Raw genomic sequence first — 27,552 nt, 5'->3', positions numbered from 1 at the left:
CATGAGCTATCCTTCTGCATGGGGCAAAGCATGCTGTATGTCATACAAGGAGGCCAAATCCTGCAGAACTAAGCAAATATATTACTATTTTTGAGAGGTCCAAAATTATTACCTTTAATATTATTTTCTGTGGCCCCCCAGCTCCCCAAAACAAAGAACAGAAGTTACCCAAAGTGACCCTCACCATCGAAGCAAAGAATAATGCTGCTTACACAGGTTAGCATTGAGCGTAAACTATCAGAATCACAGGGTCACTCAGGTTGGAAAAGACCTCTAAGTTCATCTAGTCCAACCTTTAACTTGGTGCAAATAAGTCCACCGCTAAACCATGCTACAGCTACACATTTCTTGAAGACGTCCAGGGATGGTGACTCAACCTCTTCCTGGGCAGCCTGTTCCAATGCTGCACAACGCTTTCAGGAAGGAAATTTCCCCTAATAGCCAACCCAGATCTCCCCTGGCACCACTTGAGGTCATTGCCCCTCATCTTACCACTTCATAAAATTGTTATCTCTCACAGCACAGTTTGGGTTGGAAAGGGCCTTAAAGCCCACCCAGGGCCACCCCCTGCCATGGGCAGGGCCCCCTCCCACCAGCCCTGGCTGCCCCCAGCCCCATCCAGCCTCACCTCAGGCACCTCCAGGGATGGGGCACACACAATTAAACAAACCTAAGATCATCACAAGCTCAAAGCACTGACAAATAGCACACCCACAGCAGCTCTGCTGCCAGACGGTGACCCCCCCCCCCCTCCTCACAGACCTTCTCCTGGCACCTAACGGGCAGGAGCCAACAAAGCCTTAGGGTAACAAAGGAGCCCACAGCTCCCTCAGCCAAGCATAGCGAGGGATTTTACCACATAAACAACCCCCTGACAGCCAGCCCACCTTAGGGCAGCCCCAATCTCCACACCCCACAGCCGCACCCAGAGCTGGGACCGGGGCAGAACACCACTTATTGATGTTTGTTAAACAAAAATAGCAATAATAAACAACGACAGCCAGCAGCACCCCCTCTCCAAAGCCAAAGGGCACAAGGAGAAGAGCCCGCCTGCCAGCAGCCCCGCCCCGAGCACCAGAGGGACCCCCTCAGCGCCCACCCGCCCCCTCCGCGGCCCGGGGCCGTTTAACGGTCACTGGGCGCACGCGCCCGCTCCTCTCCCTCCCCCCCCCCCGCCCCATTCCCATGGCGCATGCGCACCGCGCATCTCCCCCGCCCGTGTAGCCCGCCCCCCCCCCAAGCCCCGCGCACGCGCAGCGCGGCAGAGGCCCGAGGAAGCTGTGGGCGGGGCCGCTTTGCAGGAAGCCCCGCCCACTTCTGGGAAACCCGAGCCGCCCCCGGCCTCCCCGCCAAGCCGGGCGGGGGGCGTGGCCGGCGGGAGGCGGCGGGCGGTGGTTGGGCGCGGGAGGGCGGGGGCGGGAGCGGGGGCGCCGTCACGCGGGCGAGGGGAGCGCCGATTGGTTGGCGCCGCGGGGGGGGTGGAGCCGCGAGCCGGCCGCGCCTGTCAGTGTGCGGGAGCCGCCGACGGGGACGGAGGGGCCGTGCCGGGCCCCGCGCTCCGCGGTAGGTTGCCGGGGGAGGGAGCGGGGTGGCGCTGGGCGCTGCTCGGGTCCGGCTGGAGGCGGGGGCAGCGTCCCTGGAAGCAGCCCCGGCAGGGCGGGGGGCACCGAGTCCGGAGCTCCCCGGTGCTCCCTGCTCTGCTCTGCCGGGGCTGCTCCCGGTTCGGCAAAATGGGGCCCGGTCCCTTAAACCCCGGGGCTGAATGAAAAGGGAATTACCCGCCCCTTGGCCCTTCTGTGGGGCAGGAGGTTGTGGTGCTGCTCTGGTGATGAATTGGTCGCCGCTGTGGTTGGGCTCGGTGCTTCCTGTCTGCCTGCTGGGGACGCGCGGGGGGCAGCACCCAGCAGCCCCCGAATTTCTTTCACCAGGTGTTTATTTGTGCTCCTTCACGGGCAGGAGCTTGCACCTCCTGGGCCGTGACAGTAGCGATAAGAGCAACCGGGCCGGACTTTGAAATGCGTGTCTGGAGCGCGCCGCTTTATTGCCTTTTAACCACGTTAAAATCTGTTATTGGCACCGCCACCAGATTCCTTTGCAATGAGTCATTTGCTATTAACTATTAAATTTTAACTGTTAAAAGAGACCGAATCTTCGCACACATGCTGTGAAGAAGCGCTATAACAAGGGAGCCTGTGGCAAACAAAAAACCTGAAGGCTTTGCAGGGCCTGAGCCGGCATCGCTGGGCTTGGCGAGCTCTGCCACTGTCCTGAACCCTGCTTCAGCGCTCACAGCGGTACCAGGCAGAGCTGAGCCCTTGCTGTGGCAGTGATGTGGTCCCTAATTATCCCTCTGCCTGCTAACGGGAAGGAGCCAAGCGTGACCGTGCTGTCCCTGTAACTCGCCTCCTGCAACTTTTGAGGTCAGTGGCAAGCGCCAGGGAAACCTGGGAGAGCGGCAGGCTCCGAGGAGAAGGGACGTTGGTTTGCAGAGGGTCTGGAGGTGCTGGGGAAGAGGGGGTGTGAGGGAACCACGCCATCAGGAGGGTGTGTGGGGGACCAGGCGGAGGGCTCGGCACGTGGGGCTTGGAGCTGTAGGAAGCCGGGCTTTGCTCGTCACGTTTCAGCAGCATCAGAGCACAGGGCACTGAAGAGGACAGAGCACGTCGTGTCGGAAAGGTGCTTCTTGCATGCTGTAGTTAAGATGGAATTTTGCTCAGGATGGGCAATTGGAATTTGCTGTGGTCAGTTCCTATTTCTACTTTATCGTATGATAATAATTAAATTCACAGGACTGATTGTAAATTAGGATTGCATAGAAATGCTTCTATGCACGATTTGACAAAGCTTTGGGTTTTGTTTTTTTGCTTAACGTTTCGTCAATAGTGCCTTACATAGCACTACAATTATAGCCTTACATGACATTTTTATAAATGTGCATTGAAAATTTCAAGCCACAAAGCAATTGTAATTGTAATAACTAGTAAAAACCTGGACCTGCTGACTCGGGCAGAATTGATTTTAATATACGTCTGTGGTTAGTGCTGGAGGTTGTCCATCTAGGTGCTTCCTATACCTTCTTGCTGTAATTTAGGAAATAGCTTCACTCCACAAGTGGGTCTTCAAAACCAGGCTGTTGTTAAGCGGTGTCCTGAGTCTGCCAGGCCAGAGTTTGTTCGGATGCTTTCTGTAAGACTTGTTTGCAAAGCAGCTTGGAAAAATTGGGCACCTTGAATGAATGAGAATGCAGTGATGTTTATAAACTCTGGGTAAATGGTGTTATTCTTATCTTTGTTTAAGAGCATGGAAAGAATTGTTAAGGGGTGAGCTGTTCTCAAGCTTGTACTCGAGGAAATGAAGATAGATGTGTTTAGATACTTACAGAAATTCTGCTGATGGTTAAACCCAGTCAAATATTTTTCCTGCAGACTTTGGAACCAAACTGTTGCAATATACTACTGTCTGGCAACTAAAAAGAAGTCGAGGCTCATTATCGTGCTGTTTACAGTAAGCAATATAAATGGCTGAAACGGGATTTTGAAATATTTACTATCCAACCACTTTAAAGAATATGTTGACATATTTATTATCGTTTGTAACATAACTTAAACATAACGCTGATAGTGAAATCCTTCAGACCGAGAGTTCTGCGGTGGTTTGGCTTTACCTGGTGGCCTTCAGGTGCAGGTGTATGCTGCAGCACCTGGCAGCACGTGGGACACCGAGAGGATCCAGGCACGTTGTCTGGAAGCCTGCTGGACAGGCAAAAAGATAACGCTGTGTAGAGCAAGAGGAGGGAAAGGCTGTGAGCATCCTGGAATAGTAACTGCTGCTCTGACTCACCAGCAGTTTAATCAGCCAGACGCTTTATTTATTTTTACTTTGGAACTCTTAAATACTTGAAGTAAGTCTTTTCCTCTTAAACATATTACCTTACAGTGGCATTAAGTGTGTTTTAAGATAGGGGTGTGTGTTGATTACTACAACTTTTTTCTTTTAGTCCCTTCTGAGACAAATTGAAACCTCTCCCTTGCTGACAGCACTGAGCTTGTTTAAATAACAACCCCAGGCCCATGCTACAATAATATGCCTTAAACTGACACAGCCAAAAACGGAACTGTCTTAATTTCAGTTCCATCTGAAACGTGGCAGGCAAGGAAGCTCATCTGCAGCATCCGAGAAGAGACAGAGAGCAGCGAGGAGGCAAGAACGAATGGAAGTGGTACCTCGGGTGCCAGAGTGTTGTGCGTGTTTCCACTCCTCAGGTCCCAGACCAGATCTTTAGCATGATTCATTTTATTAACAAGCGTCATCTATTCTTCTTTTTTCCCCAGTGAAAACTGTTTTTTGGTAAGGCGCGATGTCTTTGACTGATGATTTTGTAGCTAATACTCCAGACGGATCTTTTTGGTTGCGGACTTGGCTCGCTCTTGACTAACCATAGCTCCGCCAGCAGGTGTTGGGACTTGCAGGTCCCCGTGTGGTGCATGCTTTTTCTTTTCAGTTGCTGTTCCCTGCTCTAGTGATACATGAATTCCTTGCTCTACCTTGCTGTTGCTTTGTGGTAGTGGTCAGCAATGCAACGTGGTTTAAAATGCTAGTTGTGTTGTTTTAATAAACCAATAGCAACTGCAAAAGAGAGGATTAGCCTAAGTTAATATATTGTTCATCAAACTCTTCTCAGTAAGGAAGTGGGAAACCTCACTGAGACAACTTGATTTTTTTTTAAAACTAAATGTCAATGTGAAACTGCTGCTGAACGTTCACACTCAGACTAGGAGAAGAAATCTACGTACTTAGAAGCTGACCTATGAGGTCTAATGCATATTTTAAAGCTCTTTCCCAAATTCTTTTTAAAACTATAACAAAATGTTAACCGAAATTCTCCAAAAAGCTGTTGGCGAGGAAGATTTGACTGATGCAGACCAAGCAGGATTGCGTATTATGGTGTGCTGCAGAGTGCTTTAGAGCTGAAGGGGTGTTTGTGTTATTTTTTTTTCACCTGTGAGTCTGTCTATGCAGAGCGTAACTTCATGAAACACAGAAATGTACTTCTAAGGTCCCTGCTACAAACAGCTTCCAGCAGAAGGGCCAGTGTTGAGATGGAGGAGCCAAAGATGGTGAATGGGGACTTGGTTATGGACAGGCAGGGGAGGGAGGAGACTGTAAAGGAGCAGAAAATGTATGGTTCTCTCGTGCATTAATATTGCTGAGCGTCTCCTTCGTTCTGAGTCCGTACAGGCCTCGCGTGGCCTCAGCCAGGCACCAGTTTCTCACAGGCAGTGCTGGAGGGAGGAGCTGCCACTGCCATCGGGCTGGTGCCTCCACAACACAACTGATACCGTGTTTGGCTTTCATTCTGTAAAAATGCACTTTCTTTTTTACAGCAGTGAGAACTGACATTAGTTAATGAGATGCAAGCTTAAATCTTAGTGAAGTTAAGGAGCAAGGGGCCTTTCACACGGCCAGCAAAAGCCCTTTGTGGGCTGGGGGCGCAGTATTCACGTTTATCGGCTGTATCATTACCTGACTTCTCCTTTCTTTTCTCCTTGAAAATAACGAGCCCGTACACATGTCTACAGAAGGAAGGAAGTTGGGGAGATTGAAAACAAAAGTCACAGTTGAGTCTCAGTGACTTGGATGAGTGAGACGAGGCCTTGAAAACCAGAGAGGCAATTCTGGGGCACGAGGCAGCGGCGACCCCCCCGGCCCAGCAGCAAGGCTCCCGGTGCTGCACATCTGTAGCCCGTACAGGAAACCCTGCTCATCCTGGGTGGTGGCGAGTTCACAGGCAGCCGAAACCACAGCTCCAGCGTGTCTCTTGTTGGGCAAATCCCGTTCTTAATGGTCTTGCCGAGGAACCTGGGTACCCACTCACTGCATTGAAAGCTCCTGCCTGGAGCTGCACTGTGCGGAGCTACACCTGTGGGGCTGGGCACGGGGACCGAGTGCCCATGTCCGAATTGTTGGGGTTTATCTCTGCGGGTTGCACAGCCATGAGCCTCGCCTGCTTGGTTCTGAATATGTAGCTTCGAGAGAAGTTATGCTTCAATAATTTATTTAAAAGTTCTGGTTTGGTTTTCATCCCAGCTTCTGCCAAGTGTGCTGTACCATCAGAACAGTTGGGTTTTTGGTCCTTCCAGGGTCCTGCAGACTGCATGGCAATGGTTAAACCGGGCTGGGCGTGCAGCTTCTGTGCCTACACAGGCTTGCAGACCTGAGTCACACATTAAACTGTCTGAGCACCGGCTGTTGCTTACACTAGCTACCTCCTATTTTTTTCAGTCGTTGGGTGAGCTATGTACTTTGTTGACTTTAATCTCGGTGAAGTTTCCTTGTTATTCTTTTCCATTTCAGAGGGTGGCAAGGACTTGCAATTTTGTTTCTCCCCTCCCTCTGCTGTCTTTTAACTAAGCTGAGGAGTGATTTGGAGGATTACACGTTTTCAGAGATGGGGATGGGTTTGCACTGCGATCTTTGAAGGTCCTTGAAGGTGAGGGGAGGTTAAGGAGGGACAGAGTTAATGCAAATCAGGAGAGAGTGAGTGTAAAAATAGCTCTGAACTTGTCAGTTTGCTCACTGGTGGCTTGGTTAGTCATCTGGCAGGCTGGCTTTCTGCTGCTCCAAGGGATTATTTTACAGCACTGAGATTTGACATAATTTCTGTAGAGAAGAGGGAGAGGGATGGGTGTAATGAGTGGGATACTGTCATCAGCACTTCTTTTGCACAGCAGCTGTTCTCTGTTTAGCCGCTGAATGTGGTCATTGTTGACTTTCCTTGTATACCTGCCAGGTTGTTAGGTGACTCATTTACAAATCACACCAAGGTTTGTGCACTTGGCTCCCAGGCCATTCCCTTCCCCTTCCCTCGGTGGCCCTGTAGGCACTGAGCTCCCACTGGTGCTGCATTTGTCACCGTCCAGTGACAAAGAGCCTGTCTGGGTGAATGTCTTGTTGCCCCAGGCAGCTGTTCAGGGGAAAAAGGGGAAAGAAAAAAAAAAAAAAAAGACAAGAAACTCTGTGGTGTAGATTTAAACTGACGAGCCTCAAAGACCTGCTCCTGTAATAGTTCTGTGATCTTGTTTTGGTTGGCCTTTGTTCAAAAGTCCCGGCTTCTCATCTTGTATTGGGTTTGTGGTAGTTAACACCTGTTAAGGTTTCTGAATTTCCATGGGTTGTTTAATGATGGAAATGGTCATTTTAAGATTTTACACTTGAACCGTGGGAGAACAGAAGAAGGAAGCAACCTGGGTGGTTAAGGGGTGATCAAGCATGCTCTGGTTTCTGGGTTAAACTCTGGCTTCTGGGTTAAAAGAAAGCTGCTGTGGCTTAGCTTTTCCAGAATCCAGCCTGGGGGTAGCGGGGGCCAGACCAAAGCTGTGTTTGTGCTCCCTGCTCAGCCCCCTCCCTGCCGTGCTGCTCAGCTATGGAGCTGCTCCCTGCCAGCATCTTCTCCAGCACCGACTCACGTTGGTCCAACAGGCTGCAAGAGCCTTTCTTTTCTCAGACTCGTTTGTGGTTGACCAAGGATTTCAGAAGTTATTGGCAATTAAGGGGAAGGAAGGTGGAGAGGGAGGAGTAGTGTACGGGCAGGCTTGTTGCCTAACCTTTTTCATTGGAAGGAAAAATGGGAAATGGATTCCAGGGCAACTGAGTACAAGGAGGAAAGCAATTAACAGGATTTTATGACCATTTTGTGTGCTGCTAGGGCTTATTGTAATTTCTCCTAGTACACTCTAGGAGAAAATCTCCCATGTCTTTACATTAAAAAAAAAAAAAAAAAAAGAAGCATATTCTTCCTGTTTAGTGATACAAGAGTTCCCTCTACTATATGGTTTCATAGTTTGTATTTAAGCTGAGGGAATATACCAAAAAATAAACTTCCCTTTGAAGCTTGTATAGCCTCATGGTTTTAGTACTGAAAATAACATTGACTCTTCAGATCTTCAGTGGTACAAGTCAGGGATGGAGCACTGGCAGTCTTGGGTTCATTTTCGGTTCTGTGCTCAGAGGTTGGGCAGGACCTTGGTTTGGTCTGCATTGTGTGTTAATTTGATACCTGCAGCAGGCTCCTGTTTCCCTTGAACCTGAAGCTGCTTCTGCCTGTGAAGTTAATAATTTTGACAAGTGTTTTGCTTTGTTTCTTTTTGTTCTCAACCAGTGACTCTCTGAACCTGTGAAATGGCAGTGATGGGAATTACGTGCCAAGGAGCTCCTGATCCAACTGTCAAGCATAAGAAGGAGCTCACAGCTACAAAGGGACTGAACAAGACAGTGAGTGAAAAGCAAAGTAGTGTTTGCAAAGTAGAAGATTCGAAGAAGGGCATCTTTCATAGTCAGTGGAAAATCCTGAATGATGTAATCACCAAAGGAACTGCAAAAGAAGAAACAGAAGGAGGCTGTGCATCAATTTCTATTATTGCCCAAGCAGAATGTAAGTAGCAGGGAGGTTTGCTGTTCATTGAGAAAAAGGAATGTGTAACGCGGTGTGAGATTTCACTCGCTTTGCACTCCTGGAGAGTTGAGCTGAAATCTATTTGTAATCCCATATGGGGTGGAGTTGATGACACATCCCAGTCTCTATTTAGGAAGCTCATGAAATCTCTTAATAATGTAGCAGCATCCACTGAATAAAGCAGAACGACCAGCATGCGGCCGTTGCACCTAGCTTTGTTGACTAGAAATCTGTGTCCTTCATTTGTTCTTGTCTGACTTCTGAAGGGTGTTCTTAAAAAAAAATAAATAAATAAATAGTAATGATAATAATAATAAAGGCTTTTGGGTGGGAAATAGCTTGGGGATCAGGAGATCACAATGCTGGGGAGCTATATCATTCCAGGGAAGAAGGGATGTACTGCAGGCAGTGTGGTGTGCCTGTGTGATGATTTGTCTAGATCACTGTTTGGTTTAGCAAGTTGGGAAAGGTGTTTCTTAGTTCGGTAGTTAACAGAAGAGGGCTTGCATGATACTGAAGATGTGTGATGATCCTGTTTTCTTTCACACAGGTGAAAACAGTCAGGAATTCAGCCCCACTTTATCAGAGAGATCTTTTATTGCTCATACTAAACGTTACAGGTGAGAGATCTCTTAACTTGAACACCCACCTTCACTGTTGTGTGTGTTACCTTGTCCAAATCACACTGGCTCTGTGTGCTTTCATTTATGTTTCTAAAAGAGACCCTATCTGGATTGGCTTTAGTGTCTGAGGCTTGGGAGGAGCACGCCTTTCTTGAAGTGTCTTCCTCAAAGCCTTTCTTTATATATTTGAAGAAAATATAAGTTTAAGCACAAACTACTCAAAAAGCCTTGCAGTGTCTCATTGTCAATGCCAGCTGGTTTACTGGCCTTTGTAGTTTTCTGCCACTTTATCCAGGTTCTCAAATTTGTTTTGAAATCATGGAGTGTTTTTTGAGGTTCATGGGCTTGAAGTAGGATTCAAGGGACAGTTTTGGTCTTTTTTAACTGAACAGCACTGATGCTTTTGAAACTTCGTTACACCATCCTCTTTAAAAAGTTGTGGGAAGATTAGACTACTGCTGGGAGTTTTCGTAAGAAAAAGGAACTGCTGCTTTTCTCGGAGGATAAACAAAAGAGGATGAGAGAAGAGCTTTTGCTTAGTAACAGCATCAGCAACGGAGTTTTGAAGAGAAGCTGAAACAGATAAAAGGGGAGTAACCATTGCAAGAGAAAAATGGAGGTCTCTGGGACTTGCTTTTCTAAAGTCATCTGGGCATGAGCTGCTTTTTCTTCCATACGTGCCTATTAGGGAACAAGCTGTAGCTTTATTAAGCCCCAGCGCTCTCTTAAGTGGGTAACTGGGATATAGAATTAGGTTCTGCCTGTTCTCTGGAAGTTTTCAGACACTGAATCTGGCCTTGTGGGTTACATGGTTTGACACAGCACACTGACTTTGACATTGTCCCACGAACCATCTGAAAAAATGCAGTGCGAACCATTTCTTAGGGGTTTGATGTGGAATGCACATCAGGAGTATGTTCAGGTTCAAGGCAATGTGGTAATATCAGCACCCAGGCCTCTAGTTATGGGATCTGTTAGCATTCAGTGGTGCGCTGAGACAGTAGAAAAGATGGAGAGAGCAATGGTGGCTGTGAGCTGCATTGCTGTTTAATAAAAACAAATGAATATACCACATGGATTAAAAGAACAATAATAATTTCTTCATTTGGAGATCAAATATCCTGTTTTCTCTTACAATTCAATTTAAAAAAAATCCAACTACCATGATTGCTATTGAATACCTGTGGGCAAATTTTCCTTCTGAGAACTGCATCTATTTCTATAAGCCCTCAGCTGTTATTCTGACCAGTGCTGTTTTATACACACATGCACACACACACTGCTAGAAATGTTATTGTAGTATTACAATAATTAAGCTTTACATGCTAGAGTTTTTTAGCTTTTTGTAGCTGTTCCATTTTAGTGCCCTTCATCACCCTTTTTCTCTGCTGCAAAACCTATTTTTCTCTCAAATAGAGAAGATATTTATATTATGAGCACTTTTGTTCATTTTAACAAATATTTAAATATTACGTTTATACTTAATCTCTGTGTTCACTATAAAACATACACATAAACTGTCTCAGAGCAACCTGGAGACATTCGGTGCTTTTTGCTGTCTGCTTTGCCCCTTAGTCTTGCTGTTCCTTGCAGAATTTGCAAAAACTGTGAGCCTTAATGCTTTGCTTCCGTCCCCACACCCCGTATTTCTTCCTTGCAATGCCAGATATACTACTGTGCCTTGATTCTGAAGTTACAATTGCTACATATTAGAAGGCAAGAAGCTGTGTTACAGTTCTCTATTCCTGACATCTCAGAAGGCAGAATTGCTATTTCTTGTTCTTGTTCCATCGGTCGTAATTGTTAACTGAGGGTGTGCTTTCACCATCAGATCTAAGAGACTTCATGCATTTTGGTTTCCAATAGCCGCTCAGACAGTCTTGATCAAATCCCCAACAATGTGGCCCACGCAACAGAGGGGAAAATGGCACCTACCTGTTGGAGAGGGAGGCATCGTGGTAAAACAAGAAAGAAACGTCACAAGAAACGATCCAAGCTGAAAATACAAACAGTGGCTGCTGGCAGGCGAGGTCCCAGAACTCCAGAACAAGAGAGCTGCACCCCAATTCCAGTCCAGGTGAGAATCCTTAGACCTTCCTCTTGCGGGGGTGGGACCCCTGCAAGCTGCTAACAATTCTTTGAATTTTGGGTAGCTATAATGAGTTTACTCCTCAGCTGTTCTGGTTTGTTTTCTAGGAGGATGAAACACACCAAAGTACTCTTCTCAGAAACAATTTTTGGTTGTCAGAACTTAACAAGGATTTGATTTATGATCCGCTGCCATTTGAGAAACCTGAGAAAGTTCTGTCCACAGGCAAACTCCATTTACCAAAGAGCCAATACAAAACAGAACTGCACAAGCTGATAAGCCCTGTTCAGTGCCTTAATCACGTGTGGAAACTGCACTATCAAAGGGACAGTGTTCCACAGCCTGAAACTCTCCATCCCCTTCCATACAACATAATACCCCCTCATTTCCCACATCTGGACAGTCCTCTCCATCACAAGAAACTGAATGCTCTGGAGACATATTTCCATGGCAATCTCAACTATCAAGACAGTGAGCATCGCTTATCTGGGCTAAACTTGGAATATAGTTTCCCCAACTGCGTCAACCAGTCCATGCAAAACAGTTCGGACAAGATTTCTGTGGAAGAATACTTGGTAGACGCCTTGAAGGGGAGTGTGAGTCTCGGTGAACCACAAAATTTAGCCAGCCTAGCCAAGACGTGGAGAGGAGGCGGTCTGGACCTGAAGGAACAATTTCAAAGAGCAGATGAAAACGAAGGCGTGCTACTTACCGAGGTGATCTTCTGATCCTACATACTAGTGTTGTGGTAGGCAGAGCTTCTCTTGGGCTTCAGAAGAGAGAGAACCTATATCCATGTATTGGCTTCTGTAACATGACCGTGTTTTCTGTGTGGGTATTGATACGGTTGAACACTGTCAGTTAGAGGTAGATGCGACATTGTTATCTGAAGGACATAAAGCCCTGTCTTATATTGGTGTCTCTGATTTGTTCACTCATTCACAAAATATGCATGCACAGTATTTCTGTGCATAGTCAGTCTTCAAAAACATCTTCTCTGTCTGTGAAAGAATCCAGTCCACTGAGGTGAACAGACAGCAATATTTTATTGGCTATAGTTCACCTGGATTGTGATACAGACAGAAAAAGGTACCAGGGACCTACGGATTGCAAAAAACGTGTCTGCTGCCTGTGGTGGTAAACCAGTAAGTTACCCACTATCCCTTGCCAAACGCAGGACATGAGCACTACAAATGCATGAAAATCTTACAGACATGATTTATCTCTTACGAGTTCAGATCTTAGCCAGCTCCTTAAACTCCTATTAGAGCACTCTTCACTGGAATCAGTGGTTACCCTGTCAGTACAGTCAGTGGAGTTCAGGGTGTTACTTACCTGCCTGAATATGTTTACGTTGAGATGTAAAGCACAATCTCAGTCAAGTGAATATAAAAAATGTGTAGTTCACACATAGATGCCTCAATTTAGTCAGATTAACCTTGTTTTGTTTGTAGAATTTATCTTCATCTTCACAGTCTTGCAGGTGAAGGGAATAGTTTGGAGCTCCAAAACTATCCAACACGGGTGGTCTTTCTTTATGACAAAGGTGAATAGTCATTTAGGTGAAATAGGGCACACACAAAAATCTGTCAGGTCCTCCCATATTGTGTCATCTCAAGCCAGTGACAGAAGTAATTTTGTTCATGGATTTTTAAATAGTTATGGTATTATGTGTTTCCTTGCTTGCTTCATCTTGTTTCCTGATTTTTATCCCCTAGAAACTAAAGCCAGTGGATTACGAGTACCGAGAAGAAGTTCATTGGACCAAGTGTCATGGTTCCTTGGGCATTGGCTCTTTTGGAGAAGTATACAAAATAGAGGACAAACAGACAGGATTTCAGTGTGCTGCCAAAAAGGTAATCTATGTGTGAGAAAGGGGGGGTTGTCTGAGATAAGAAGACATAGGAGGTGTGTACTGGATGTTAGGAAGAGTCCCTTCACAGAAGGGATCGTTAGGCATTGAACAGGCTGCCCAGGGAAGTGGTGGAGTTGCCATCCCGGGAGGAATTTAAGAAACGTGTGGATGTAGCGCTTAGGGATGTGGTCTGGCAGTGGACTTGGTAGTGTTACATGGCTTGGAGGATTGTACCTGATGATATTAAGGGTCTTTTCCAACCTAAATGATTCCATAATTCTGTAAAGAGCAAGTGTCTTCTAATTCCACAGACTGTACAGTCACAGTGCAGGGGTTATGTCCAAGGGAAAGCTTCAAGGTGGTGGCATGGAGAGAAGCAGCAGACAGAGGTGTGCATAGTAGGGCAAGCGTAGCAATAAGAAATAGGCTTATTTGGCTTCAAAGCGTGTTAAAGGTATCTTGGTTTTTGCACTAAGACAGGCCAAAAGAGTAGAGATTTCAGGAAGATCTTAAGTGTGTTCTTAGTGTCTGCAGAGGGAAAAAAAACAGCTCCGAGTTGCATGCTTGTCTAACTATTCCCATCTTAAAACACACCCAGTATAAATGGAGACATGGCAGGTGCTTCTCTGTTGGCAACAGACTGAAGTAGGAAAAAGATCAGACAGTTGATAGGTGCTCAAAAAGGAGAGAGCTTTCTCCTGTTCAGGGACTGTCATACCCAGCACTGGCATGTTGTAAGGAGGTGATCCTGTTACAGGTGCAGCGAGGATATGTGTTCTTCCAGGAGTTGGCATAATAATCTATTGTACACCAAGTCATATCTCACTGTCGTGTGATGCGTGATGTGTGTGTAACTCGAATGAGGGTATTGGTTTGTAGGCGGCCATGGGGTGCCTCAGAGGTGAAAGCAGAGTTATAATGGAAGTAGCTGATGAGAACGCAAACTACTTAACTTGAACTTAACACTTGAACAGTTTTATCACCTCTGTAGAACTGTTTCTCACATTACTCCAATAGAAAACTTTGAAAAGTGTGTGGGAAGTGAGTACGAAAATGTTATGTGAGAAAAGAATTGGAACTTGTATTTTTCAGTTTTAAAATGTTCGCTTTTTTTTTTTGTTTACACTGGCATCAACTTGATGTATTGCCTGGTGGAAATACAGAAGTGGCAAGTCTAAGCCAGCTTGTCCAGGTTTTTAACCATTTCATTTTTCAGGTGGATAGAAACAAACATATTTAAAGCAAGTAGAAAATTATTTCTTGTTCTTCATCTTTATGCTTTACATGTGGAATTTTGTGGCACCATGACCAGTTTTTTTTCTGACAGTATGTAACTACTGAGTTTTATTATCCATCGTGCAATTACGCTGTCTCAAGAGAAATAGCTGTTAGTAGTGGGGTCTGTTTTCAGGAAGGAGAGGTGGTAGTGCTGAAAAGAAATGCATGAAGGTAGGAGATTCTTAAGTCTTTCTAAATGGCAATTACTTTTTTAATTCCTAGAGGATTTCAAAAGGTACTTCTGTAGATAAGAAGTGTCTTCTCAGGCCAAACTCTTAACCAGTGAGTTCTAATGTGCAAGTTGAACATTAAACTATGGTGTATTTCGTTTCACGTAAGTAATTGTCTGGAATTAGTGCTGTCTGCCCTTGTCAGAAGGGGACTACCTGACCTTCTTTCACCATACTTGGTGTTGCAAGCACCTGCTCTCCAAATTGTTGAGATTAAAGCAAACTGGCTATAGCTGGATTGCTGACAGTGAAGAAACATGATACATCTTTTTCCCACCAGAATCATAATGACTCATGTTTTCCTTCTGGTCTTTAGCAAATTCTTGGTTTATTTTATTTGGCCAAACTCAGTGAATAATTTTTTTTCTTTAACCATTTTTCTGTGCGGGCTGAACACCACTAAAAAGGTGATGGTGTAGATCACTGCTTCAGGCATATTTCATATTCTCTCGTATTTCACAGGAGCTGTGTCTGCCAAGTACTGCACCATCCTTAGATTTTTTTTTTCTTCTTTTAGATCTCATGAAAGCAGAATGCTTAAGTTGTCAGTATTATCTTCTTAACTGAGACAGAAATTACCTTCCTCCTGAAGATTGCATGTAATCTGTAACCAAAAGCCAGAGGAATTGCAAGCTGGCATCTTTTTTATTCTTATTTTATTTTTTTATTTGTTTTGATAAATCTTCACTTGGACACTGAGGATTTAGGGACTCCCTTTGTCCTTGTTCAGAGTTGATCTGTGTGTTGCCACTTAACTGCTGTACCCACCGATTTCTGAAACCAAAAGCTGTCTGTGAGTTTCCGCTGCTAGGCAGTGCAGGGCTCTCTGACGCAGGCACTGGGGAGGGACAAGTCTGTCAGGATGTGTCATAAAATTTGTTTGGTGTTTCTTTGTCACTTCAGGTACAAGTTGAACACTTCCGTGCAGAGGAGTTGACAACGTGTGCTGCGATAACCAGTCCTAAAGTTGTCCCCTTGTATGGAGCTGTGAAGGAAGGACCTTGGGTGACCATCTTCATGAAGCTGATGGAGGGTGAGAAAGGAACAGCCACAGTGGGAGCATCACTGTAGCTGTCAAATGCAGTGGACATTGATCTTCTCTTCCTCCTGCCCCAATTTTAAATTCTGTTAATTCTCCGGTGTATTTAAGTGTTCCTAGCATTAACTCCTGAGTGGGTTGGGATAGGTTTCTTTTACGCCTGCTGGTGTCTTTTTTGGGGGGAGTCATTTCTAGTCCAGCCCCTCTTCCTTTCAAGATGCGTATCTCTCAAACACCAGCTGTAAATTCTCACTAAACCACATAGTTGGTGCTGGTTTTTGCTTTCACTTTTATTTGCATGGCACCATGTAAAGCACGTTGGACTAGAACAGGAGATGCTCTATAAGCAAACATAGATGGTTTCCTGTTGCCCAAGGCTCCTTTTTCCAGCCAGGCCCATGGAAAGCACAGCCTGTGAAGGACGGCTGATGATCAGGAGCACCTAGAAGTGTCTGATCACAGAACAGTTGATTTTAACACGAAGCACTACTGTTAAACTGATGCTAAGCAAAAGGATTCATGAAAGAGGCTGGTATCCACAGGCAGTAAGACCTCTGGGTATGAACAAAAGGAATAAACCCATGTGTGTAAGACAAGGGCTGTCAGGCCTGGTAGTTTTCATTTCTCCATCAGAAACAAGGAACATTGATGATGCTGTGAAGTTCTTAACAGATACGGACTCTCTGGATTCCTTTCTAGGTGGCTCACTAGGTCAGCTAATTAAGCAGAATGGCTGCCTGCCGGAGGACAGAGCCCTCAGTTATTTGGGCCAAGCATTAGAAGGCTTGGAGTATCTTCATGCTCAGAACATTCTCCATGGAGACGTAAAAGGTAGGATGCTATTTAAGATATCTTCTTCTTCCCTGTTTCTTACAAGGCGCAAAGGGCTTGGAAATTGAGTTACTGGGAGTGTCTAAAGTTTATTTACTATATTTTCAGCTCTGTATTTGAGATTGGAGCTTAACTTATTGATATGCCCAGCTGTATAGAACTATATTGTGATGTTTGTCACCTCTTTCTGTTGTCCAGTTGGTCTGACAGGCTGTTTGCCCAGGCCACTTCATCAGTGGGATAGAGGATAACTGGGATAATTATAGTGCTTGAGCCAGTGACACTCCATAGGAATAACAGACCTTGGTTTGGGCTCAAAAAAATAGCTCTGTGGGCTTTAGGCTTTGTATTGTGGCCACTCAGAGGAGAAAAAAAAAAAAAGGGAACTGACCAGTTAAAAACTTCTCGTTGGCAGCGGAAAATGTGCTTTTGTCTGATGATGGAAGCAGGGCTCTTCTGTGTGATTTTGGTCACTCTGCTCACCTTCATCCAGATGGCTTGGGAAAGTGCTTGGTCACAGGTAAGGTTTTTCTGGTGTGATTCTAAAGAATTGCCCTGCTGACTCATTCTTTCTTTTTGAGCATTCATGTTTGGCTAATCTGCAGGCAACCGTATTTTCCAGACTTAACATTTACTGACTCTACTGTGAAGTATGTCACTGACAGCTAAAAGGAATTTAGGTTTGGAATTCAATCCTTATCTTCAAGTCTAGAAGGTTGTTGTGTTTATGTTGTTGTTAGTATTATATTTTTATTGAAAATTAAGTCAACCTACCCCATTCAGCATTTTGTCCCTGCTGGACATCACATCCAAACTTACATGACAAGTCAGAGTTAGATTTTTAACTTCATTAAACAGCTGGGGAAGAATCCTGACCTCCACCAAAGGAAAAAATAATTGCTGACTTCTGGCAGTGAAACTTTACTTTGCTTCTTAATGCATCTGTTGGAAGAGATGGATTTATTTTCTAATGCTGAGTTCACCAATGGCATTTACCTCCCAAAAATGCTAGGAAGGGAAGTTTAATACATACATCTGCGTATAAGGGATGAGACTAATGGGGGCATGTAGCTCTTGAACAGCTGACAGGAGTGCGTGATGCTGCTTTTTGGGTGAAGCTGACTTGTTTCTCACTTTAACTGAATAGACAAGGAGGCTGCCTTAGGCTTCCCAGCAGTTGCACTGGAACAATTGTCTAGTTTACGTGCAGTGAATTTTCATTTAAATGGTTTTAGGGAACTATGTGCCTGGCACAGAAACTCACATGGCTCCAGAGGTGGTCATGGGAAAACGCTGCGACTCCAAAGTGGATGTCTGGAGCAGTTGCTGTATGATGCTGCACATGCTTAATGGGTGTCACCCTTGGACCCAATATTACAATCATCCTCTCTGTCTGAAAGTAAGTAATTCAAAATATGTCAAGTAAAAGGTACTTAGGCCTGTAAAATCCCATTATACTTAACTAAACAGCAGTCATTTTAGGAAGTCTCTCTGAGAGACAGTTCTAAGATGATGCCAACCTTGCTATGGCAGTTAATAATTTCTTACTCCATTTAGACTGTTGCATATTAAACATTCTAGAGCTCTTTCTTTCCTATTCTGCTCATGACTTCAGTGTGAATTTTGAGTCATTCTACTCTAAAAAAAAAAAAAATAAATATACTGCTCAGGCCTCTCATGCAATGGTAATTTCAGTTGGAAGCTCTCTGAGGATGGGAAGAACCTTTCTGAAATCAAATGAAGCCTCTCCGGTCTAGCCTCTTTCACTTCCTGTTTGTTTCACAGATAGCTAAAGAGCCACCTCCTCTGAGGGAAATTCCACCTTCCTGCAACCCTCTCACTGCTGAAATTATTAAAATGGGTCTGGAGAAAGAGCCTGTTCAGCGAGCATCTGCATCTGAACTGAAAACCAAGACCAGTGTTGCACTTGAAGAAGGTAGAAATGTCCCATATATAAAGCTGCTTTCACATGCTGGTAAAGTGACCGGTAGTGTTAGAGTGGTCCTGTAGGGACATATCAGTGTGTTTTACCGATGTATTCTGGTGTTCGTTCAACATATCACTTGCACAGGCTTCAGCACTGATGTACATTTTGGGGTTGATAGCTTTTGCCCACATCCCTTTCTTTGAAATTACCCTGAAGCAACTTCTTTATGTTTCTCACCCAAATAAATTATTTCCTGTGTGCTGTCACATGCTCCTTCTTCCTTCTTGAAGCAGATGATGTTGTGCTTTACATGGGCTTGTTAAGGTGTGTGCTGTGGCTTGGCTTGTGCTCAGCTGATGTATCAAATGCATCTAGTGTGCTGGAGCCTGATATGCAGCAAAACTGAAAGCAGAGGTTTATTGCATCCTCAGCTGTAACTTATAGTTGTGATCTGGTCTTCCCTCTAAGATTATCCATGATTTATTTCAACTTAATCCTCCTGAAAAGCTCTGTGATACAGTAAGAACTTGTGGAGATGATCTGGCTCTGTTTTCTGAAGAAGCTAAATTTCACATTTCACAGCGTTTCATGGCAAGATACAGTTCTGAAACTTGTATTGTGAAGGAAAACCTTTACCTCTTTTCTCTGTATGACAATGTTTGTGTTCTCTGTTTTTGTAGTGGGAGGTGTGACAAGCCCCTGGAAAGGCGAATACAGAGAGCCTAGACATCTATCTCTGAACAAAGAAAACAATCCACAGACATCCCTATCCCCCACAGTGAGCCCAGTTTCTGAGACTCATTCTGACCCAAAATTGGCAGACAAAGTTTCTTGTGTAAGCCCAGTCTTACCACCACCACCTCTGGAACAAACAGAAGAGGTTGAGGGAACCACTTGGGACGTGTGCAAGGAGTTATCTGGGATCTGGGATCCACCACCTCTCTCCTCGACTCCTCTCCCCCTGAAGAGTTGCAGCCATGTGGAGAAAGCAACAACCATTTCAGAACAAGAGCTTCAGCAGCTGGAAATAGGTAAGTGATGAGATATGTAGGGAATTCAGCTTTTTGCTTAAGAACATGATAAAAACACAGCTGCTTTATTTTGGCCTTTTGGCAGTTATTTTATTTCTTTGAGAATGTCATTTTGTTCATAGTGCATCTCTTGTTATACGAATGGTTTGCCCTTCCTTGAAATTATCAAAACTAGTAGCTCTTAAGCAACTAAACATGCCATGAAGGTAGTGGTCAGGATTTCCTTCCACTGTCTGACCTGCGTAGTGAACTTCTGTGGGAGGTGTGGGAACCTCTCAAAAAGCAGCCAGTTTACAGATGTGTGCTTATGTGCACTGTATAAACAGTCTCTGCAGTTCTAGATTCAGATGAAGGTTTGAATACTTCAAAAATAATTCTTTTAATAAAGGGATAAGGCTTTTGAATGGGAGACTTCAAACAAAGCAGTGCAGTTGAAGTCAGTCTATAGCATTGGAAAAGTTATACCCACCAGCCAACAATACGGAATCTGAAAACATGAGAATAAGTTCAGAGTGAAAAATCAGTGAAGTAATAGTCCAGTTCCATTACCTCAACCTTTCAATTGTTTATCCCATATTTTCTTGTCTTCATAACTGAATTGAAAAGTTCAAGCTAGAAAAAGAAGTGTCTTGAAATGTAACTTGTCAGAGAACTGAGGAATATCATTGTAGGAGTTGCTGAGGGCTGTCTTTTTTCTCAGATGGCTTTGGACCTCCATCATCCTTGTCAGGTCTGGATATCATCAACACAAGTTAGTGCAAGAGCAGAGTACCTCAGATTGTCCCTTTCCTTGGCATGATGCAGATGGTGTAGAGTGCAGACTGAGAGGTGGCACAGTAGGCAAGAACTGGGAACTCCTGGGTGCAAGCCCTTTCTGACTTTTTGCATGTCACTGCACGATTCCTCTGTCCTTTCTGGCTCAGTTTCCCTATTTTCCCTGTGGTAGCAATACCAGAGGAATTATGTGTCAGGTAGTTTATAGACACCAGTGTCAGTGGTCGTTATCTAACACTGAAGATTATTAAGATTATTGAGAGTATTAATTGTTATAACTGGGATTGGAGCAGGACCTCACAAAAGGAATCACTTTAAATGTTTTCCTTCCCTTTCTTTCTGCTTGCAGAACTGTTTTTGAACAGCCTTTCACAGCCTTACTCGCTGGAAGAGCAAGAACAAATGCTTTCATGTCTCAGCATCGACAGCCCATTTGTGTCAGATGCCAGTGAGAAGGTGAATATACGTGGATGCTCGTTGTGTTACTGGGGGTGTGGAGGGGTCACAGGGTAACCGCCTCTGGAAGCTGTGACCAGTGAACATCTGGAGCTTTTCACATTTCTTGTTGCTTTTGACATCTGTTTTTCTGCAGCATACTGGAGGGATGAAACTTTGTTCTTAGGCAATGGGGTATTTAGGATTTTAGTTGTTTTTCAGTTTGTTGTCCCACGATGATCCCTTTCTTCCAGTTGCTCTTCTGGGCTGTGTTTTCACAGTAAGCATCAAGTGTGTGGATCTGGAAAACATCAGTGGCCTTGATCCTATTCACGTAGAATCAAGGAACTGAAGAAGTGGGGGTGAGTGAGCATAGGAACTGTACTGAGTTGGACCCAATGGCCGAGGATCTTCTTCCTGGCCACTGGAGGGATGTTTAGGGAAGGAGCAGAAGAATGGGGCAGAACAGTAACCCTTCTCCTGGATATTCACTCCCAGCATATGGATCTGATCTCCACAAATCTGTTTTAACCTACTCATACTAATGATCTGTATATTATTTAAACACTAGGTTTAATTAATCAGTTGCTTTAACTCCATTATTCATAAGGTAGGGAATACCAGTTAAAAACAAACAAAAACAACAACACAGAATAAGCCTTGTTGTACCAGGAAGGATGTAGTTTAATTGTAAGCCTTCAATCGTTGTTTTCAGACAGGGAGTCCAAAATGGTGTAGCCTGCCATCTGCAGGAGTCATTTTTGAACGTGATCATCTTTGCTTCCTATTTCTGTTCCTCTTCTCAGTATTGTAGTGCTTTCTGAGGAGAGTTGAGCACAGTTCTTTGCAGTAGTTCAGACGTTGATACAACATGGTGTGCAGCATGGGATGTGACTCTGCTTTTTTCTCTATTTCTTTTGCCTAGCTCATAACCCTAACAGCTGATGTGACTTTTGATGGGTCTTTACCCATAAGCTGTTGCTGTCAGGTTGACCTCCCATGACTCTAAGATAATAGAGACTTTTCCAACAAGCACAACAATGCAGTTGTTTATGTAGAGTTACTGTTTTTTCCTGTACATTGTCACTTAACAACATTAGATTTATCTGATGCTTTATTCTTCTGTCAGTATGATGAAACCCTTTTTTTCTTTTCATCCAACTCTTCAGCTGATTACTGATTTGATTACTGAGAATAGCTTTCTGTGTCTGCAAACTGTTGCATTGTTATACATCCCCTTTTCTAGATGGCAGGTAAATGCTGAGTAAGTCAAGGCCCAATCGCACATCCCTGTGGATTATTTTTTTTCCCTTGAGGTTACTTTCATGTTTGGTGTCTCGTGGAAGCTCATGTTCTTTAGGAGCCTTTGACAGACTTGTGCTTACTTCTGCAGAACTCCATGAAGGCTTCACATAGCTTGAGGGACACTATGAGCTCAGGGATTCATTCCTGGAACAGCCAGACAGATGGACAGAGCTTCAGCTTTAACAACCTACTGAATCGCAGCCGTCACACGGACACTCCTAGCTATTTCAATGGTGAGTCCATCTTTGTGAAGTCTGGATAAATGATTGGGTACAGCTTTCTCAGTATCTAGCAGATCTGGGGTATGGAGTCTTTGAATTCTTCATACCCGTCAGTTCCTGTGTCAGCACAGACCCTCCTGAAAGCATATGGGCTGTCAAGAGGCCAAGTCTGCTCCAGTCATAGGTGGGTGGAAGTCAAGTCTGTATAATCCAATAAAAGCCAAAGAAGCTCCTGAACCCACGGAGTCTGATTCAGCTTTATGCCTCGCCTTGTGCAGCTGCCATGTGCAAGACTATATTCCTTATAACCATAAATTTCTACAGAGTAATTTTGAGGGCATGTTGTACAAATCAGTATGTCTCTTCAGCTGCTTTCTTGCTAAATCCAGCTCTGCTCTGTGAGTCATTGTTTTCTTCAGCAATCCTGTGTGCCCTGCCAAGACCTACATAAATGAAATACTTGATGATAAAAAAAAAAAAACAACAACAACACAAAACACTGGTCTTTTGATGCCTGTGTATTGATAGTCAATTCTCCAATGTGGGACTGTGAAGTTGTTATGCGTACAGCAGAAGGTAATGACTTCTCTTTCACATTTCAGGAGTGAAAATCCAGGTCCAGTTGCTAAGCGGAGAAAATTTACACATCAGGGATTTCCAGAGAACAAAGGTTGGAGACATTGCCACTGGGATAAGCAGCCAGGTAAGACACAAAGCTGGGAGTTGTTTAAGTACAGCATTTTGTCTAAATAATTTCTTCTATCATGCAGCCTCATCCTGCCTTAAAATCAGCGAACCAGAAGTCCGTTCAGGGACCCTAATGATGTGTTTAGTTACATAACTTGAGTGCTGTTGTTGTAAGTGTGATACCAGAAGGTACTTTATGAACTACAAACCATTGGAAATCATCATAGGTATCATAGTTCATAGAATCATAGACTGGTTTGGGTTGGAAGGGACCTTAGAGATCATCTCATTCCAACCCCTGCCATGGGCAGGGACACCTCCCACCAGCCCATGCTGCCCCCAGCCCCATCCAGTCTGACCTTGAACACCTCCAGGGATGGGGCATCCACACCTTCCCTGGGCAACCTGTTCCAGTGCCTCACCACCCTCTGGGTAAAGTAATTCATCCTAATAACTTATCTAAATCTCCCTTCTTTTGGTTTAAAACAATTCCCCTTTGTCCTATCACTCTGCCCATGTAAAAAGTTGCTCTAAGGCTGCAATGCAGTCTCCCTGGAGCCTCCTCTTCTCCACGCTGAACAACACCAGATCTCTCAGTATTTCTTCATATCTGAAGTGCTCCAGCCTCTGAGCATCCCTCATGGCCTCCTCTACACCCCCCTCTAACAGTTCCACATCCTTGTTGTGCTGGGGGCCCCAGACCTGGATGCAGCACTCCAAGGGCAGAGCAGAGGGGGACAGTCCCTTCCATCCCATGCTGGATGTCCAAGATGCAGTTGGCTTATAGTTGTTGAGCTCCATCTTAAAAAGTACCTGTGCTCCAGTTTAAAAATCCTTCTCTTTGACTAGAAAGATAACTTCTTTCCCCTCTGCCTATAGAAGAACCACTCTGACCTTTTCTTCAGGAGCAGTAATACCAGCTAAGGGAAACAGGCTGTGTTTGGCTGTGATGCTTCCTGCTTGTTAATGTGGAGGAGATACTGGCAGACACCAGGGAACCCCACTATGGGCCTTTTTGGCTGGCCCTGAAAGAGACTCTGAGTGTCTGTGGGACCAAGACTCATCCAAGTGTAAAATGTGATCATCTCTAAACAAAGAGGTTGCAGACGTCCAGAATGTGTTTCACTGCTGTTGGTTCTCTTTGGAGTACATCATTCTTGTGGACATCACAAAGCAAAAGGTTACCAGCCCACAGACGAACTGGCAGTGCCCAAATGCAGCCAGTTCAGAAAACACCTGCAATGGCCAACGACCTCAAGGAGGCAAGTTAGCAGCAGGTTGAATGCTATTAGTCCAGTTTCTGAGATACTTTCTAATGAGATAATCTATTTCAGGATCTTTCTGCCAGTCACAAGCTTCTCTCCTGCAGCTTTTCTTGAGTGGTGATGTTATTTGCCAATCAGGCTGGGTTGGTTAATGGGTTATTTATGCTCTGAAAGAGGCTTGAAGTGGCATTCAGATTAATTTGTTCTGCTTCACAGGTACGGGTCCCTGCCTTCAGTCTGGTTACCAAAGAAGGCCAGCCAGTGCACTACGACATGGAGGTCCCCGACTCCGGTATTGAGCTGCAGTGCACCCTTGCCCCTGACTGCAGTGTCAGCTGGACGTGGAGAGTCAAACACGGTCAACTGGAGAACAGGCCGTGAGGCTGCTTCTGCAGTGGAGGTTTTTACCTTGTTGAAATACGGAATTGCAAAAGCTTCCAGCCACCCCTGCCATCAAGCACCACGCACAGTTGCTGGTGTTTTGTGCTGAAGTAGGATAGCAGTTCAGCAGTTCACTGCTCTCGGGCCTCACTTCTGTTGTCTGCTCTGATCCAGTTCCAAGACATGTCCTGAAGCTTAAATGTTCCCCAGAACAGTGGGAATTACTTGTTTTGGGTGTGTGAGATTGAGCTTGAGAATGGTACACGAAAATTCCTGCTTTTCAGAGGAATGTGATTGTGCTTTTCAGGAGCATATGGGGATTGGATGAGAGCTCCCGTTGCTCAGCCTCTGAGGTGAAGCTGGTAGTTCCTGGGCTTGCTCAAAGGAGGTGGAGGTTGAGTATCTTCAGTGCAGCTGTGGTTGTTTGTGCTGAGGGGAGCTGGCTAACTTCCTTCTAGCTGGAGGAAAAACTTAATGTTTCTGTAGGCTTTGGGTAGCATCATCTCTACCTCAAGCCTTCTACATGGGGAAAATCGACAGCAGTAACTAGCTGGGTGCTTGGTTTCACCTCCCACCCTTCCCCGCAGACACTTCCTTCTTGAATCAGAAAAGAACTTTGTTCCCAGAAAGAGCTTTGCTTGCAGCTCTCATCTTCTGAATCTCCTCCCTGACATAGGAGCTGGTGCTTCCCACTCTGTTGTTGCTACCAACGAAGGGAGTACATGGTGGGGCAGGAGGAACGAGTTCCGTGGTGGGCAGGGTTGTGCTCCTCAGCCCCGTTTCCACCGCTGCTGCTGCTGACTTGCTGCAACTTCACAGGAGCTGTCCTTGTCCGCACAGCTCCCCCTGGAGGGGGCAGGACAGCAGCTCCATCAGCTCAGGCAAAGTCTGAATTCTGCTGCAGAACTGTTTTCCTAGATCCCACTCCCAGCTCTCAGTCCTGCCAGCCGCTCAGCCCCTCTGCTGGAGATCAGTGCCCCAGTGCTGCGTGGCGTTAGCTCAGCCCGTCTGCACCAGCATCTAAAGGCTGGTACCAGGCTCTGTATCCCTCCCCTCACATCAAAACATGTTAATAGAGCGGGACGGGCAGCTGGGCCCACAATGCCTTAATCATTGGTGAACTTCTTTTTGGTGATTATTTTTTTGTAAAGTATACAGAAACCGTATGTGTCAAGTTCAGACGGGCGGGTGTTGCCAGCCCTTCTGTAACCCAGAACAAAACCAGAGGGAGGCGTAAGGTACTTGGGTGCACTCGTTCAGGGCTGCTCAAAGTCCTTGTGTGTCTGCAAACAGCAAACCGATTTGCTGGTGTGCTGTGCCTCTTCCAGAATGCTGGAACCACAGCGGCCGCAGAGCCGGGGCTGCTGACACCCAGGCTGAAGAGAGGAGCAGCTCCCAGGGAGCAAGGTCAGCCGTGCCGGATCCAGGCTGCTGTTGGGAGATGCAACAAGGCAGGAATGTCTGCAGGTTTCTCAAGTGAAGTTCACTTAAAATAGCTGGGAAAAGTTAAGCTCTGGACCTCCCATTCTGAGGACCAGTGACCTGCAATTGATGCTCTTTCCCTTTGGTCTCCCAGAATATTGGCTGGTTTTGCTGCGCTAGGTGTTGATGTCCTTAACCAGGAAACCGAAGTTATCATGCAGTAGAAAAGTGGAACTCTTGAAGAAGTTAAACCTGTCACCACTGTGCGTATAGTCTCTTATAGCACTTTTTTGTTCTAAAGCACTTAATGAATTGTCCAAAATAAGTATATCTGAAATGCAGCCACATTAAGAGTCTTTTTAGTAAACAGTTAAAACGTTATGCACACCTTTTCCAGGCAGGAGTGGGGAGGAATAGGGAAGTTGGCACAATTTTTAGCCATAAGCTACTACAAGTTCTAGGCTCTGGAGCAACAGGGATCGAGATGCCTTGCAGAATTCCCAGGAGCTCCCAAGCAGGCGTTGAGTGCAGAAACCAAACTTCCTGCACTTGGCACCCTCCTCGGGCTTCCTCTGAGGGGGAGAGGAGAAAAACCTGTTGGCTGCTTCTAAGAAGAGTCTGTCATAATAACTGTTGGTGACGTGTCAGTGCAAAAGAATAGTCTGTTCCCTTCCTGAAGGCTGCACCTCACGGCTTTCACTGTCGTCCGCAAAGTGCCTCAATGTTCAGGTGTGCGTTTTTGTACGTTGGTGTTAGACCCGAGTTCTGCCAAGCAATAGGACAGGGTACAGCAGTCCTCTGCTTGCGGGACCTGTGAGCTTTACACTTCATCTATAGCATTAACGCTAGTCTTGGGCCACCTGAGTGGGTGGGTGAAAGGCAGGAACCCTTGTGAAGCCAGAAAGTCTTTGCTGGGTAGGTGGAGATGTTTACGTTCTCCTGCGCTCTCACACCAGCATTAGCCAGTATCTCCATCCTGTTCAGTTTGTCCAAAAACTTCAATCCTATTTTGCTGCCACCTCAAGCAAGAAGGTGAGGCTGCAGACCTCCATGTAACAACCATTTACAGGGCAGCTGCTCAGAGGAGCAGGCTGGGGCGTCAGCTCTCCCTGCCGCGTGGGAAAGACGCTCCAGCTGATACCACAAACCATTGGTGCTTTTACTGTCCTGAAATGTGGTTCTGCTCTCGGAAGTATCTCCAGGGTTTTAATGTTTTTGCCACCTACCAACTTGGGATCTCAGCTCTCTCCTGCTGCTGGGACAGTTTCCTGTTAATTTGGCTGGTTGTTTTTGCTGTGACAGGCAGAAAAAAGCCCAGCTTCCAGAAAGGCTGGCTGTGCAATACCAACAGGCAAGAAAGTCAGGAAAGTTTTTTTTGGTTATCCCTGTTAACATTTGTCTTAAATTGTGTGTAATAACATAATTAGGCTTTAGGACTGAATCCCAGTACAGGTTTGGGAGGGAGGACAAATAGTAATAAACACAGATGGCTCTTGTCATATAGCACCTTCCTTAAGGTCTTTGGGAGAAAAATCACCTTTGGCAAAGCAATACAAAGCTTTGGGATGGGCAGTACAGGCATGGGTGAAGGTGATGGAATGACTAGCTGGTATTGAATGAATGACACTTTATAAAACTGTGATTTCTTGAAATTAAAATTTCAACCTGTATTTTCACAGAAAAAAAATAAAAGCTGGAAAAAAAGGA

The 27,552-nt window shown here is 45.3% G+C and overlaps 1 protein-coding gene across 2 annotated transcripts; it reads left to right on the top strand.

Annotated features, from left to right (window-relative positions):
* Nucleotides 1-1,433: 1,433 nt before the first annotated feature.
* Nucleotides 1,434-27,552, top strand: MAP3K14 (mitogen-activated protein kinase kinase kinase 14). 2 transcript variants are annotated; one of them, XM_068660595.1, is made up of 16 exons: nucleotides 1,434-1,563; nucleotides 8,159-8,431; nucleotides 9,003-9,072; nucleotides 10,942-11,152; nucleotides 11,272-11,880; nucleotides 12,883-13,020; nucleotides 15,431-15,560; nucleotides 16,266-16,397; nucleotides 16,813-16,917; nucleotides 17,633-17,796; nucleotides 18,183-18,333; nucleotides 19,005-19,355; nucleotides 20,479-20,585; nucleotides 21,958-22,102; nucleotides 22,693-22,793; nucleotides 24,259-27,552. In XM_068660595.1, exons 2-16 carry the CDS (start codon nucleotides 8,179-8,181, stop codon nucleotides 24,421-24,423), a joined length of 2,832 nt encoding a protein of 943 aa, XP_068516696.1. In that variant the 5' UTR covers nucleotides 1,434-1,563; nucleotides 8,159-8,178; the 3' UTR covers nucleotides 24,424-27,552. The 2 variants fall into 2 exon arrangements, with proteins under 2 accessions (XP_068516696.1, XP_068516697.1); XM_068660596.1 differs by lacking the exon at nucleotides 1,434-1,563 and adding an exon at nucleotides 1,659-2,420.

Source organism: Anas acuta, chromosome 25 (genome assembly GCF_963932015.1).
Source record: "Anas acuta chromosome 25, bAnaAcu1.1, whole genome shotgun sequence".
NCBI lineage: Eukaryota > Metazoa > Chordata > Aves > Anseriformes > Anatidae > Anas > Anas acuta.
This window is presented reverse-complemented; position numbering and strand designations above follow the sequence as displayed.